Below are 14,146 nucleotides of genomic sequence, written 5' to 3'. Positions count from 1 at the left end.
TTTTGAGGCCAATTTGTCGCTCACATATCGGCATCTCCACCATTCATTTTTTAGGTCTCTATGGGTAGATCACTTGTGCAAATTTTTAGCCATATTGATGATCGTTTGGATATCCATAATCGTGATTTACTAATTATGAACACAAACTGTTCAGGTTGAACATATTGATTCTTTTATTGATTTGATCTAGTTCGGTACCCAAACGATCATCATTTTGGCTGAAAATTTTTCAGAAGTGATCTTAAAATTGAAAGGTTAAGATGCCGATATATGACTGAAAAAATTAGTCTAAAAGCTTGTTAGCTCTAGAGCGCTCATCTTGAGAATAATTAGTTTTCGTTTGCACGTTTTTGGTTCCTAGCAGTAGAATTGCAAACCCGAATAGAGTTATCTTAACCCAGTCCAGCCCAAATCATGTCCACCCATTACCCCGGCCCAAATTTTGTTTTCTTTGCCTTTTTTATAAGTCACATTCTCACTTGGCGGAGCTCCATTTCGAACTTCTCCGCCATTTTCCTCTCTCCTTCAGCATCGTCACTGTAAGTCTCCCTCTCTCTCATCGTGTGGGCTTCTCCGGCAGCCTGTTCTCTTTGTCTTCTCGGGCGTAATTTGTGCGTATGCTTTTTTAATGTTGGGATTCTCGTCTTCTCGGGTTTTTGGTTATGATTGGATTAAAGTTTCAAACTTTATAGGATTTTTCTCTCTGGTTTGGGTTTGAGGGGTTTAATTCCTCAAGTTGTTGCTTTGGTGACCAAGGCTTGTACTTTGTGATTGTACGAGATTGATCCCCAGTTTAGAATTTCTCCAGTAGAACACATGCTTTTGTCGCTGTGAAATTGGGGTTAGGGTTTAGGAGCCATTGGAGGTCAGGAGGGTATTGTACTCCCTAGATTTTTTTTTTTTGGGGGTTTCGTTACATTTAGGAAGAGAAAAGAAAGTGGACATTCCCCTTTCATTAGTTGAACACTCTGAAATTTGATTTAGTCATTGGGTTTTGGTGTCTGCATTTTTATGTAAGTCATTAGAAGGATGACCGGATTAGAACCACTCCTTCATTTGGTAGCAAAGCTAAGGGAGATTGTCATATCTAGTAGACATAATGTTGGATGACAATATATCTTACAATGGTTGACTTTTATATGAGATGCACTGCAACTACATAAATGCTTTATGCAATGGCCCATACAACTACATATACGCTTTATGCACTAGTTATTGGTTTTCTGTCTGTTGCTTACTTGGATTTGAGGTTAGTTTGGTTTATTTGTATATGCACTGTAAGAGTATAGGCTGTCATTCTAAGCAGAGTTAAATGCCAAATTTTTTAGCAGTTGGCCATTCCTGGTGCTTGTTATCTGAGTTTCATCTTTGGTTTTTGGTGGGTTTCTGTAATTGTACTGACCTTGCGCTTATGTGCAATTATTTAGTACAAAATTGATTAGCTAACAAATTTTCCCTTTTCACTTCCTTCTATAGAACACTTTAATATGTTGCTCCAATGTAGAATTCACTAGCGTACTGTCAGAAATTAGTAAATCTGTTTACTGTCTTTACCATGGAAATTTATCCACATACTAAGCCCCATGATAGAAGAGTATAAACATTGTTGTACTTTATTCAGTGTGGTACATCCTGTGAGAGAGAAAGAAAGCTGAAGTTCCTGTCCCAAAAGAGAGAAGGAAACCACCACTATGAATGCCCCAGACCGATATGAGCGATTTGTTGTCCCTGAAGGGACAAAAAAGTAAGCTTTCTGATTTAGGGAATTTTCCAGCCCCCCTCTGTAGTCTAAAAGCCTAACCAAATTTTGTTCCTTTACAGGGTGTCGTATGAGAGGGATACGAAGATCATAAATGCTGCATCGTTTACGATTGAGAGAGAGGATCACACTATTGGCAACATCCTTCGCATGTATGAATGCATTTGTCTTTCAATTCAAATTTTATACGGTAACCTTATTATATTTCAGGTTTTAGTCAATCCCTATTCGATTCTTTCTTGAAAAAAATTCTGTTAACCAGGCAGCTGCACCGGGATGAAAGTGTTTTATTTGCTGGCTACAAGCTTCCTCACCCACTTCAGTACAAGATCATTGTCAGGGTTAGTTCTCCATATTTGATTTTCTACGTTACTATTCTTTTATTTTCTCACAGTGATCAAATTAAGAAAAATGAAAGATGAAAAATATGGATTGAGAAGCAGAAGTACCCTTGTAATGTTATTGCTTTGACCTTGACCGCTGTAATTGTACTGTTATAGATTCACACAACCAGCCAGTCATCACCAATGCAGGCATATAACCAGGCTATTAATGATCTTGACAAGGAACTTGACCTTTTGAAGAGTAATTTTGAGGTAATGTTATTTGATGTTCCTCCTTCAAATTGATGTCTTGCGCCAACTAGATTTAGGCGTTTGAGATTGTGTACAGAATTTGTTTGGTAGCACATTTCTGACTTTTAACGTTGCCATGCTATGACCCCTCTTTTAAGTATCAATGCCAATTTCCTTTTCATGATAGTTTAAAACTAAATAATCTGATATATGATATAAAAGGAACCTACCATATTATTTCTATTTTTTAAGCATCATAGGTCTAAAGGATTATGGTTGATATCAAACATCGGAGAATAGAAGTTCATGGACATGCTATTGCTATTATACTCTAATGCAGTACTAAATCATTTGTAGTACGAATTGAGACATAATTCCAAAGATTAGTTATTTATCTGAAAGACTGAAAGGTTGCAAGGGTCATTAGAAATATTGTCTTCTGATTATGGGTTGCTAAGTACGTGACATTAACACTCTGAAATTCCTGCATGCAGGCTGAGGTAGCAAAGCATTCAATGCAAGTGGACTACTAGAATGGACTCAGAGAACTATGTGGAGGCATGTTTTGATAGTCTTATCATGTAATTGATTGTTCCCCTGCTTAGTTTTGGAACTATTGTACTTGTGAACCTAGATGACTGATTGTCTTTGTATTTTGATGGGTAGTGATGGAATGGGAAGTTGAGAACAGGAGAAATGGTACATGCAGTTTGATTAGATTTTTGTTTTTGTTTTTGTTTTTTCCTCCGGTAAAAGAGGTTACAGCTTAGCCTTGCCTTTAGAAAATGTAGGCCTGGGTTTTGAGAACCGAAGTACCAAGGAACCGGCCTGAATTGATGGTTCAGTCTGGTTCATGAGACTTTTTTTTTTTGGGCTAATTTCAAAAACCGAGTTATAAGTTTCGGTTTGATTTTGGTGACGACATTATGAAATGCCATTTAACTGGACCGAATTTAAATATGTTGCAATGTCTACATTTATCATTTTTGTGGCTGTTTGGGCAACGCTATGCATATTGTATAGGCTTGAACGTAGCCAACTTGTATACATTGGTATATGTAAAGCAAACACGAATTTTATTTTTCTAATTCTGATTCTCGATCGAACACAAAATGCCCAGACTGCCAAACTTAGTTTTTTTCCAATTCTTCGGAATTCAATCGCTAAATTCTTCATTTAAGTGCTAAATCTAGCGTCATTTGATTTGATTGCCCTCCTTGTTATCTTACCTTTATATTTTGCACTCCAATTTTCTCAATCTCATAGTTTTCCATTCTCTGTTTCCAAATTTTTGAATTCTAATGGCTTCGGTCTCAAATCCCACTACTACTGGCAATGAGGTTGTCCATGCAGTTGGAATTGCAACACAAGAACAAGCATAAGCATCACAACGTCCAAACCCCAAATCGAGGAAGAATGCTGCTGCAAATGAGAGAAGTTGGGTGTGAGATAATTTCACCAAGTAATTTTATGACTCGATTCTAAATATAATTGATGGAAAGATGGAGTTTTTGGTCACTTCGTCTTTTCTTTTAGGTGAGTTGGGTTTCGTGTTCCCTCATCGCTCATTGCCGAAAAGTATCCTTTACTTTTTAAATAAAATTCAATAGAGTTTTGGGCTATCAATGAAACAAAGAGTAGCTAATCAGGCCTAACCTAATCATTATCCATGGAGGCCAAGAATGCATAAAATGCACGAACATTATATGAATAAACTCCTCGGGTCTTCTGTTATGTGTCGCAACTAATGCATATATGCGCAGATCTTCTGTGGCATGTCTGAGATAATGGAGTCGCCACTGCGTACTGTATTTGCCAGTAACTTCCTTAGTTCCTTGAACTAAAGACTGATAGGTAAGGGGTATAGAGTTCCTGCATTTCATATTGGAATCGAGATAGTGGGCAAGTATCATGTCCCTTAGTAACAGGCAGGATTAGAAGAAGAAGAGCCCCAAACCAAAAGTGGAATGCCTTTGTTCTGATCATTAATTAGCTTGACCAACCTGCTATGGTCGTTTTGGGGACTTAACCTCCCATGTGTTTCTTCTAGGTTTTAATGCCAACAACACCGTACCCCTCTATAGTTGCGTTTGTGCTTGTGTTTTGTTTCTCCACATATGGATTCTGCTGTTCTCTTTGTTAAATAGCAGTGTATAGCAATATAAAATAGATTTTGCTTGTTTTTTCATACATAATTTGACAGATATAATGTTATTTTTTTCTTCTTAAAAATGACAAATATGTATTTATGTAGTCAAGACTTAATTTAATATATATGAAAGGAGTTTACGTTGTATAGCATTTACAATAATAGTTTGAACCGAACATCATATAATGTCCAACTTGATATTTCTTTTAAATATACAATAAACTTTTTCATTGAAAGTCTTTTTGAAGGTCAATGGGATGATTTAAATTAGATCATCAATGTTTTCTTCCATCATGTGAGATTCAACTGTTAATTGATTATACATCTAACTGTTGATTAAATTTACAATTGTTTGAGTAACATTTATGCCCCAAAACTTTATAAATTTCCGCTTCTTCACTTGCATAGAAGGTCAAAATTTTGTGTACACAAGATAGAACAAGCCATTATGCATTGAATTTGCTTTCGAATATATGGATTCTCTCCAAGTGTAAACATAGAATATAAAGAACTTTTTATATAGGTTTCTGTAACATTGTCTCTGTTGTTGTTTGACCTTCTAAATATATTTTGGAAAATGGTGTGTGTGACTACTATAAACAAATTTACAATCATCGATGGAGACAAATGCATTATTCTAAGGTTTACCTTTTCACTACAGGTATCTCTTGCACTAAGTTTAATGACTTTGGTTTCTGTAGAATTGTTGTTATCCTCAAATTAAACATTGTAATAAACCAAGACCCAAAGCTTATAATTTAAAGAGAAATGTAAGCATGTCTGTCAGCTTCATTGGAAATGGGTTTTGACTTGCTCGAGGTTGAAACAGGTTTGTGTTTTCATTTAACAAATTGCATTCTCATTGATATGTTGAATTCAAGCATCGTTGCGGCTTCTAATATGTTTGATTGTTAGCAGAGTGATTAAACTATTGGTTAGTTTTAAGGCCATACCATGTTAGAAACTTCTTCAAATGTATCAACTTACAAGGATGAACTGCAATTAGGTTATTTCAAAGATTAAATATCACCTTGTTGAGTTTTATGAATATATTCTATAATTCTATATTACAAAGTTGACCCAGGAAGTGAAATCACATGCAGATGTGCAGTGTGACAATCCTAGTGAGTTTTCTCATACAAAGTTGAGAAGGGGTTCAGTATGTCAGGGGTTCACAATCGAGTGTAATATAAACTGACCGTATGATTCATACTTGTATGTAGACGACTGTAGCTAACATTTTTTAAGATTAAGATGACGAGTATGGAGGAAGTTTGATTCAACTTGCTTAATCAGCAATTGGAGTCACTTTATGCTTCTATATTATACACAATCTATCACTTTTATTTATTTATAGAAACTGACTCATACTAGCAGTCACTATTGAAACTTGGTATTATATCTTTTAAGGCTGGCAATCAACCAAATAGTTGAGGGCAAAATGATTAGAATGAGTACACAGACGTCTTACATTTGTAGGGCTAAGACATTTAGGCTTAATGCCTAAGAGGCTAAGAGACAAGAGTAGCTCAGATTGAAGAGTGAACTAAACAACAAAGAAAATAATGAAATTCATAACAGTTATACAACACCATTTTAGAACATGTGGTGGGAAAGTTGGAGTGGCAATTGGCGTTTGTTTGGACGAAGACTATCACTCGAATCAGACATATAACTATTGTTTATAATTGTAAATCGCAATTATGAATGCTTTAACTTTTATTAATTTGACTGAAAATTTGCAGAAGTGATTTACTTATATAGACCTAAAAAGTTAACGTTTGAGATGTGGATATGTAGTCGAAAAGTGGGTATAATAAACAATCCCTTACAATGGCCAAAAAAGGAATCTCTTAATTTGTTGGATATGATAGCATGTTAGATCGTTAAGGTATCAAACTAGATTAAATGAATGGATGAACCAAATCTGTCAAACTTGAACCATTCATACTTATAATTTTAAATTGTCATTTTGAATGTCTTAACGATAATCAATTTGACTGAAAATTTACAGAAGTGATCTACACATTAGGACCTAAAAACTGAATGGTTGAGATGCCAAAATATGATAAAAAAGTTGGTCTAATGTCCTATCCCTAGAAAAGACCAAAAAAAAGAATCCCTTAAGGTCTCGTTTGGTTCACGGAAAGTAAAGTAGTTCCTTTGTCTTTCCCATAGGAAGGGAAATGAAATTTCTTAACAACTTTCCATTCCGATGTTTGGTAACGTAAGGAAAGTTATCAGGAAAATTGTTAAAAAGTTTGTAAATAATGTAATAAAATAATATATTGTGAGTAATAAATACAAGGAAATAAGGAGGGAGAGTGATTCATTTGGGGTTTGGAAGGAACCACTTTCCCCCTTATTTTCTCTTCCTTCAGGAAATGATTTCCTTTCTTTTTGCAACCCAAATGCAGGAAAGGAACAAGTTTCCTTTCCTGATACTTACTTTCCGCGAACCAAACGTGGCCAGGCCATCTCCAACCCTTGCTATGCTATAACAAAAATTGATTTGGGGGGCTAAAAGGGCAAAGGGCTGGGCTAAACATAGCTCTTTGTTTAGCCCTTGGGCTTCTTTTTCGTGGAGACCACGCTGGTGGTCCAAAATTCTGATCAACAAAACCAATGACTGAGATTAAAGGGCAAAACAATAAAATAACATGGTATTTAAACTTATAGCCCTAAGGGTTGGAGATAGTAGAAATTATAGTCCTTACTATTTGCATGAATAGTGATTATCGGGAGCTAAAATTTAGCCACGGGGCTATTTTAGCCCCCCACAGCTATATATATCTGTGTGTGTATGTTAGATTCAAGGTTGGCTTCCCTTAATTTGTTGGATATGATGGCATGTTAATCCAGATTAAGCTAATTTATTTTCTCAATTGCATTTCATTAGCATTTAACAGCCAGCTATTCTCATTTTCATGCCAACTATTCCTATGGAGCTCCGCCATTCATTACATATAGCAGCACAATCTCATCAAATCTTTCCTTACTGCACCAATGATAAAACTGTATCAATTGAAAGAACAGTCAGGCTTAATCATAGCATAATCACAGTGAATGCCCAGGATTTGGCATCTAATTAGATCACTGTTATCTTGATTGGTCCTGTAATATCTCTTTACCATGTATCCACCTATTATATTAACCAACTTCTGAGAAGAGTTGATCCAGAAAATATTGTTTATTTATTCCAAGGTCGTCCACGAAGTCACAAACTCTACTAAGCAGCCGGCCATTTTCTTCTTCCTTGAATTTAGATCCAGTTTAATCTTTTTCAGTGGATTCATTCACCCCCAACTTGAAATTCAGTATAAGGGAATCCGAGGTAAATTCATATTTTATATGTGCAATTGTTTAAAGCACGAGCCGGTGTCACTTGGTAGTGCCCAGGAACCTTATTGCATGTCTTACTTGTATTCTTGTTGACTCTTTGAGTTCTTCATTCTATAGTCAGTTTTCTTTTTGCTAGCAAATTGGGTTTATTACCTCTTGAAAATACTATTTGTCCACGTTGATTTGTATGAATCGATAATTTTAAGTTTTTTATTTTATTTTTTATATTGAGAATATAACGTATAAATAGACTTTGATCGGTGTTTGTTTTAAATGAAGAGAAAATGTTCGATAAAATACCTCAATAAAGTTAGAATGAATTCATTCTCTACTCTGTGCACTATCTATAACACTCTTCCCCAAATGAAAAGAACAGGCCAGACGCTGTCCTGGGCATGCAAGCCATTGACTGGACAAATTGGTTGCAGAACTTGTTTTGCAACTCCCCCAAGGAATTAGACAGCTTCAAACGCACGATTGAACTCAGTCGTTTCATTTCAATCATGCATTGTTTCATCTTTGACCCCTTCACCTTTCAGCCCTTTTGAGGTTACAATCTTTTGTGCTTTGTTTTTCTAAGTGCTCCTTCCTTTTAGCTTATGGACACTTTAGGTTCTCCGACCTCCTCAATTTAGCTGGACACCTCACGATTTTGTATGCGCCACAGCTTTAAACAAAGGTTTAACAAATCTTTATATACTGGTCACATGTGTGCACAACAAGACTTTACTTGAATAGTTGAATTTTCTGGAGTTATATATGACTTTGGGTGGTTGGGTACTTCTTGAAAAAGACTATACGACTTTCTTTTTTGGAATGAATTTAGTAGAAACAATTTTCTTTTGGGTAGGTAAGCCTGTCACAAATTTTGGCCCCAGAGAACCAGTCATTTTCTCAGTTAGACTTGTGCATTAGTAGCATAGTGTGTATGAAATTTTGTCTCACTATACAGTTGAATAATTGATAACATATTACTCGGGGGGAGTAAATTACTAATATATGAGTACATCAAATATATTGGCTTCGTTGGTTTCTAGCTGGTTACTGCCTCATAGAGCTGATTTACTCTTGTAGAAAATTAGTCTATCATTGATGTACCAATATGTTTCTGTACCATGAGTTTTTTAATAATACTGTTCTGGTCTCTATCTTAGCATATAGAATTGAATTTCTTCATTTTCTTTGCACAATTTGTTCCTATTTAAATGCAGATGATTTTTAACTTTTGCATATCAGCTTCAATCAAAGGACACTGATTTGCTTCTTTTAATGCAATGCAAAAAGGCACACCATTGTAAAAGCTTCAAAGGTGGCATAGCTTTCTAAGACAGCCGACTAGTCAAAGAATTGGGTAAACCCTTTAGAGCACAATATTCTAGATTTAAAAGGCAAAGAGAGTATTGTATGCAACTACATCCTCCATAACTAGAAAGTCAATTACTGAATCCTCTTCTGAGATATGAAAGAGATATAGCTAGAAATATCTTTGATTTTCCTGAGCAGCTAGGTTTGGTTCACCGTTTCCATAAACCCATCTTGGTGAGTAGTCTCACTCTGGCCTCATTGTGTTATCTATGTCTTGCATTTATGTGTTTTTGGAATGTTTCTCTGATGTTGGGTTGTTGGCTTCTCCTCCTGCTCAGACAATTGTCAATATCTGAAGCTTGTAAGGCTTCTGCAATTAATGCCGTTTCTGTGACTCATTTGGCTTTGTTGTGAAGCCTAGTTTGGTTCTATTATTATGCATGAAGCCATTCAAGTTCATGGAGGGAGTTTCAAAACACAAACGCTCCAATAGGTACTTCACAGCTTTACTGGGTTTTTTTTCCTTCTTCATGTTTGGTAAATTCGAGTTGGGTTTTGCCAGGAGTGAGAATCTGAGCTTCCATTGGTGATCCTGTGAAGAACATTTCTCAATTTAAATGAATATGGTTTTATGCTTCTTTCCTCATTGAAACGAGTTCTGTTGTCCTTTACTGACAGTGACCCGGTGAAAAGAAAGGTTGGGAAGGATAAATTGAATAGCATCATCTTAGCTCCTTACAGACTTGGAAATGTAAGAATTTGCTTTTACTTCTCTATTTTTGTTTTTGTTTTAATTTTTTTATTTTTATCATTCTTACTTTGTGAATTTGAAACTCTTTGATGAAGGGCTTTCTCTTAGAATCCTCTCTTATTATGGTGTCAATTACATTCCTGCTTATTTGAAACTGTGGTCCAGTGAAGTCTCTACAATTACAAGTATTCTTGTTTTTTAATAGAGAGAAATGGGAAGACCAAACAGCTGTGTCGAAGAGCAACCCAATTGTTCTGATGTTCAAGGTTCTTTAAATCAGGAGGTACAAAAACAATTAGTTTAAAGATATGATCAGAGGTGCTTCATTGCAGCTGTACAACCAAGAATTTACAGTAGTATCTGTCTCCCTTTTACAGATTTTACAGCTTCAAAAACAATTGCAGGACCAACTTGTGGCACGCCATGCTTTTGAGAAGGCTTTAAGTTATCAGCACCTATCATACGATACTACGATCGAAGACTCACTCCCAAAGGTAGTCTCTTATTTTCTCTAATGCAACATTGGTGTCCTATTTCAAGACAATCAATTTTTGACACTGATGTGGTTTGAAGCTTTGAATGTTGTTTGTTACTTTAGTTTTTTGGCACATTTTTAACTCAGTGATTCTTCTTATGCTAACCATTGGCATTCCTTTTCCTTGACCTCAGTCTGCCAAGGACCTAATAAAGGACATTACAGTTTTAGAACTAGAAGTTGTCTTTTTGGAGCGCCATCTTCTATCCTTATACAGGAAAACGTTTGATCAATGCATACCATCTGAATTGACTGTGGCCGAAAGACAGAGTTCTTCTTCAGTCACACATGAAGGAAGTTATAAAGAATTTTCTGGACAAGATGTTACACCAGAAAGTAACAAAACCATCACCTACGCTGATGATCTTACATTGCCTCGGAGTACATCTGGCAAACCATTCAAGGAATGCAATGGCATATGGGAACCAGAAAAACTGTTAGATTTGAGCATTCATCGTTGCTATTCCTCCCTGTCTCAGCGTTCAACTTGTTCACCGAAAACTTCTCCTCGAACAAAATGTCAAACTAAAAATGTAGATTCATACCACTCCTTACCTTTCTCAATGCTAGAGGTAACTTGATATGAAAAAAATATCTTAAATGGCAGTTAGTTTCTTATATTTGTCCTTAGTCTGGTTAGGTTACTTTAGAAATTTATAGGCTTCTCTAACTTGTGGCTTCTATGTTGTCTCTTCAGCAAGCGCAGTTTGCAACTTCAAATTTATATGCAGAAGAACATCTTGGAAGTTATTTCTCTGATCATGTTCCAGAAACACCAAACAGCCTTTCTGAAGAAATGATCAAGTGCATTTCAGCAATATATTGTGAACTTGCTGACCCGCCTATTATCAATAACGGTTACACTTGCTCTCCAATCACATTCTCAGCACCAATGCATGACTTTTCGTCACAGGCTGAAAGTGAAAAGTGGAGTTCCCGGCGCACGAAAATTCCTTTTTTCAATTCACAATCTGAAAAGCCTATCCACTTTGAAGGATCAGAAGAATTGAGTGGACCTTACTGTAGAATGCTAAAGGTACAGTGCATCAGTGAGGATACGGAGAAGTTAAGAGATGTTGACCACACACTAAAGAAATTTAGGTATGCCAATTCTATTATATGGAGATGCTAGATTCTTGATTGTTTTGCATCATGGTATCTTTCAATCTTGAATGAATTTCCTTTTTCTATTTTCCTCAACTGCTGGCTGAGAGTATTCAATATATCTATTAAAAAAAGTTTGTCACCAATTCTGCTGCTAGATATCTGTCTATAGTCTGAAATCTTTTTTGAGATGAGTGTCAGAATTGTGGATATCTTTAAACTTTTCATGAGATTGTACAACACTTTTGCATGATTGAATAATTTGACAAGCATGACAATGGATATAAGGGTTTTTGTTTGGAAATTGTTGTATGAGCTGGGATAATGAAAATACTTTTGGCATCATAAAAACCTTCTTGTAAAACTTGTATAACTTGAAAACCATGTCATGGCAGCTCACTTGTTTATCAGTTGGAAGGAGTGGATCTCAGAAAGATGAAACATGAAGAGAAGTTAGCCTTTTGGATTAACGTGCACAATGCACTCGTTATGCATGTATGGTTCTTCAACTCTGTACGCACTCTAATAATTTGATACTTATATTCGGATTTTGTTACTTTTTATGCATCTAACGTTTGTGTTGTTTTTATTTCAGACATTTTTAACATATGGGATTCCACAAAATTATTCAAAAAGAGTTTCATTGCCACTCAAGGTACTTCGACTTTTTCTACTAAATTTGTAATAGAACATGGTGTAGAACTTTGATTACAAGCTTGTGCTTTCTGCAGTCTGCATATAATGTGGGAGGTCACACCATAAGTGTAGACATGATACAGAGGTCCATTTTGGGGTGCAGATTGCCTCGTCCTGGACAAGTAAGCTCACTTTCTGAGAGAACTAGTTTATAAACAATGATTTTCCTCTGTTACATACCATGTAGACCCAAAAACTTGATAGCACATGCTTCTACTGATTTATGAGATTAAATCCATTGGTTTAGACTAACTTAGCTTATTTCCCTTTAGTGGCTGCGGCTGTTGTTTACCATGAAAACAAAGTTCAAGGCTGGAGATGCACGCAAATCGTATGCAATTGAGCAACCCGAACCTCTCTTGCATTTTGCACTCTGCTCGGGAAGCTATTCCGATCCTGCGGTAGACACCTCTGCCCTTACTATATCCATTGTAGAATATGTTATTCTTCTAAAGAACAACCTCATTTTACATGCCAAAAAGTACATTAGAGCTTGTCCAGAGTACATAACTATTGTTTTAGCTAACAAACACTTGATTTAAAAAAAAAAAAAAAAAACACTTTTACTCAATTTAACATGACCAACTGGGTTTTAGATACAACGCTCCTTGGGACTGAGTTAATTAAAGAATCATATTACATTGACATATATCGAGTAATTTGACTTGGGTTTTAGACACTACATTTGTATATGAATTCGTACTAGTCTGAGTAATAGCTGATGCTGTGATGCCAAATAGATTGTCCAAGTGAGCCAACTATTTGATAAATGGGGTCCAAGCTGCAGGCCTTAATATACCCCCCTTTCAACTAATAGTACATTAGGAAGAACTCAAGCAGGCCTGCCAGTTTGATTTATCAAGTATTTTCTAGGATCAATCTCATTTACTTCTATTGTTTAGGTACGTATGTACACATCAAAGAGAGTGTTTGAGGAGCTGGAAACTGCAAAAGAGGAGTACATCCAATCAACCTTCCTTCTGCACAAGGAACAGAAAATCCTTCTTCCAAAGATTGTGGAGTCATTTGCAAAGGACTCAGGATTATGCTCTGCCGGTTTGGTAGAGATGATTGAGCGTTTACTGCCTAACTCTGAAAGAAAAAGTAATCCCCAGTGCCAACAGAGAAGAATATGGAAGGCAATTGATTGGATTCCTCACAACTTTACTTTCCGCTATCTTATCCCAAAAGAAGTAGCTTGGTGATCTCCTATATTGTTGAGTGAAGAGTTCAGAATGGAAATGAATCACTACTTCTCAGCAGATACACACTCGTCTATCAGCAGAGTGATGATCAAAGGTGCTCAAGCTTGTTGAGCTTGAGTTATTTATGTGCTTGAAATGAAAAGGACTTATTAGAAGAGAGGTAAAAAAGAAAAAAAAAGGTGTGAAGTATTGTACTCTTGTGAGCTTGAGCTTGTTTGATCACCGGTCTTGTTGGAGTGTGATGGTGGTGATCCTGATTTTTGCCTGCTCTTTTTCCAACATTTTGCAGTAGGTTTTGTATGTGAAAACCAAATGAAAATAGAAGCTTGGGGAGCTGTAATTGAGAAAAGCGAGCAATTTTTTTATATCAACCTGTCACAAGTTTTAACTCAAATTGTAATCGTTCATTTTCTATAACATCTTTGAAGATTATCTCTGCAAGAACTACTAAATCGGGAGTTGTTTGACTATCTTTGATAAATCATCATGTTTGAAAAATGGAAAATTGTGGCATTGCTCTTTGAGAGTTTGTATACAGTAAATTAATGTATAGCTATAACAAGTAAACCAATTTAATACAAAAGTAAATCGATTCCATGCTTTGGTATAGGCCTCATCAAAAAGCCCGCGGATCAAGTGGGCCGATGGAGACCGGCCAGCCTGCATGGCTTTTGGCCAGGCCCGGCCCGGCCCGTCAAAAAACCCGCAAAAGCCCGCCTTGGTGG

General features: G+C 36.2%; 2 protein-coding genes across 5 annotated transcripts; both read left to right on the top strand.

Annotated features, from left to right (window-relative positions):
• The first annotated feature begins 430 nt into the window (after positions 1 to 430).
• Positions 431 to 3,053, top strand: LOC112169207 (DNA-directed RNA polymerases II, IV and V subunit 11). Its single transcript, XM_024306199.2, has 6 exons — positions 431 to 539; positions 1,622 to 1,744; positions 1,822 to 1,911; positions 2,022 to 2,100; positions 2,260 to 2,355; positions 2,829 to 3,053. Exons 2-6 carry the CDS (start codon positions 1,692 to 1,694, stop codon positions 2,865 to 2,867), a joined length of 357 nt encoding a protein of 118 aa, XP_024161967.1. The 5' UTR covers positions 431 to 539; positions 1,622 to 1,691; the 3' UTR covers positions 2,868 to 3,053.
• A 4,458-nt stretch (positions 3,054 to 7,511) lies between these two features.
• On the top strand, positions 7,512 to 13,844 carry LOC112169144. 4 transcript variants are annotated; one of them, XM_024306128.2, is made up of 13 exons: positions 7,512 to 7,817; positions 9,062 to 9,364; positions 9,469 to 9,623; positions 9,809 to 9,881; positions 10,087 to 10,164; positions 10,286 to 10,375; positions 10,551 to 10,988; positions 11,114 to 11,517; positions 11,916 to 12,015; positions 12,116 to 12,175; positions 12,252 to 12,338; positions 12,489 to 12,617; positions 13,119 to 13,843. In XM_024306128.2, the coding sequence occupies exons 3-13, from the start codon at positions 9,571 to 9,573 to the stop codon at positions 13,419 to 13,421; spliced, it is 1,815 nt and encodes a 604-aa protein (XP_024161896.1). In that variant the 5' UTR covers positions 7,512 to 7,817; positions 9,062 to 9,364; positions 9,469 to 9,570; the 3' UTR covers positions 13,422 to 13,843. The 4 variants fall into 4 exon arrangements, with proteins under 4 accessions (XP_024161896.1, XP_024161893.1, XP_024161901.1 ...); XM_024306125.2 differs by lacking the exon at positions 7,512 to 7,817 and having other exon boundaries at positions 9,080 to 9,364; positions 10,259 to 10,375; XM_024306133.2 differs by lacking the exons at positions 7,512 to 7,817; positions 9,062 to 9,364; positions 9,469 to 9,623 and having other exon boundaries at positions 10,047 to 10,164; positions 13,119 to 13,844.
• The last annotated feature ends 302 nt before the right edge of the window (positions 13,845 to 14,146 follow it).

This window comes from Rosa chinensis, chromosome 6, assembly GCF_002994745.2.
Source record: "Rosa chinensis cultivar Old Blush chromosome 6, RchiOBHm-V2, whole genome shotgun sequence".
NCBI lineage: Eukaryota > Viridiplantae > Streptophyta > Magnoliopsida > Rosales > Rosaceae > Rosa > Rosa chinensis.
Note: the sequence above shows the minus strand (reverse complement) of the source record. Positions and strands in the feature narration are given on the sequence as shown.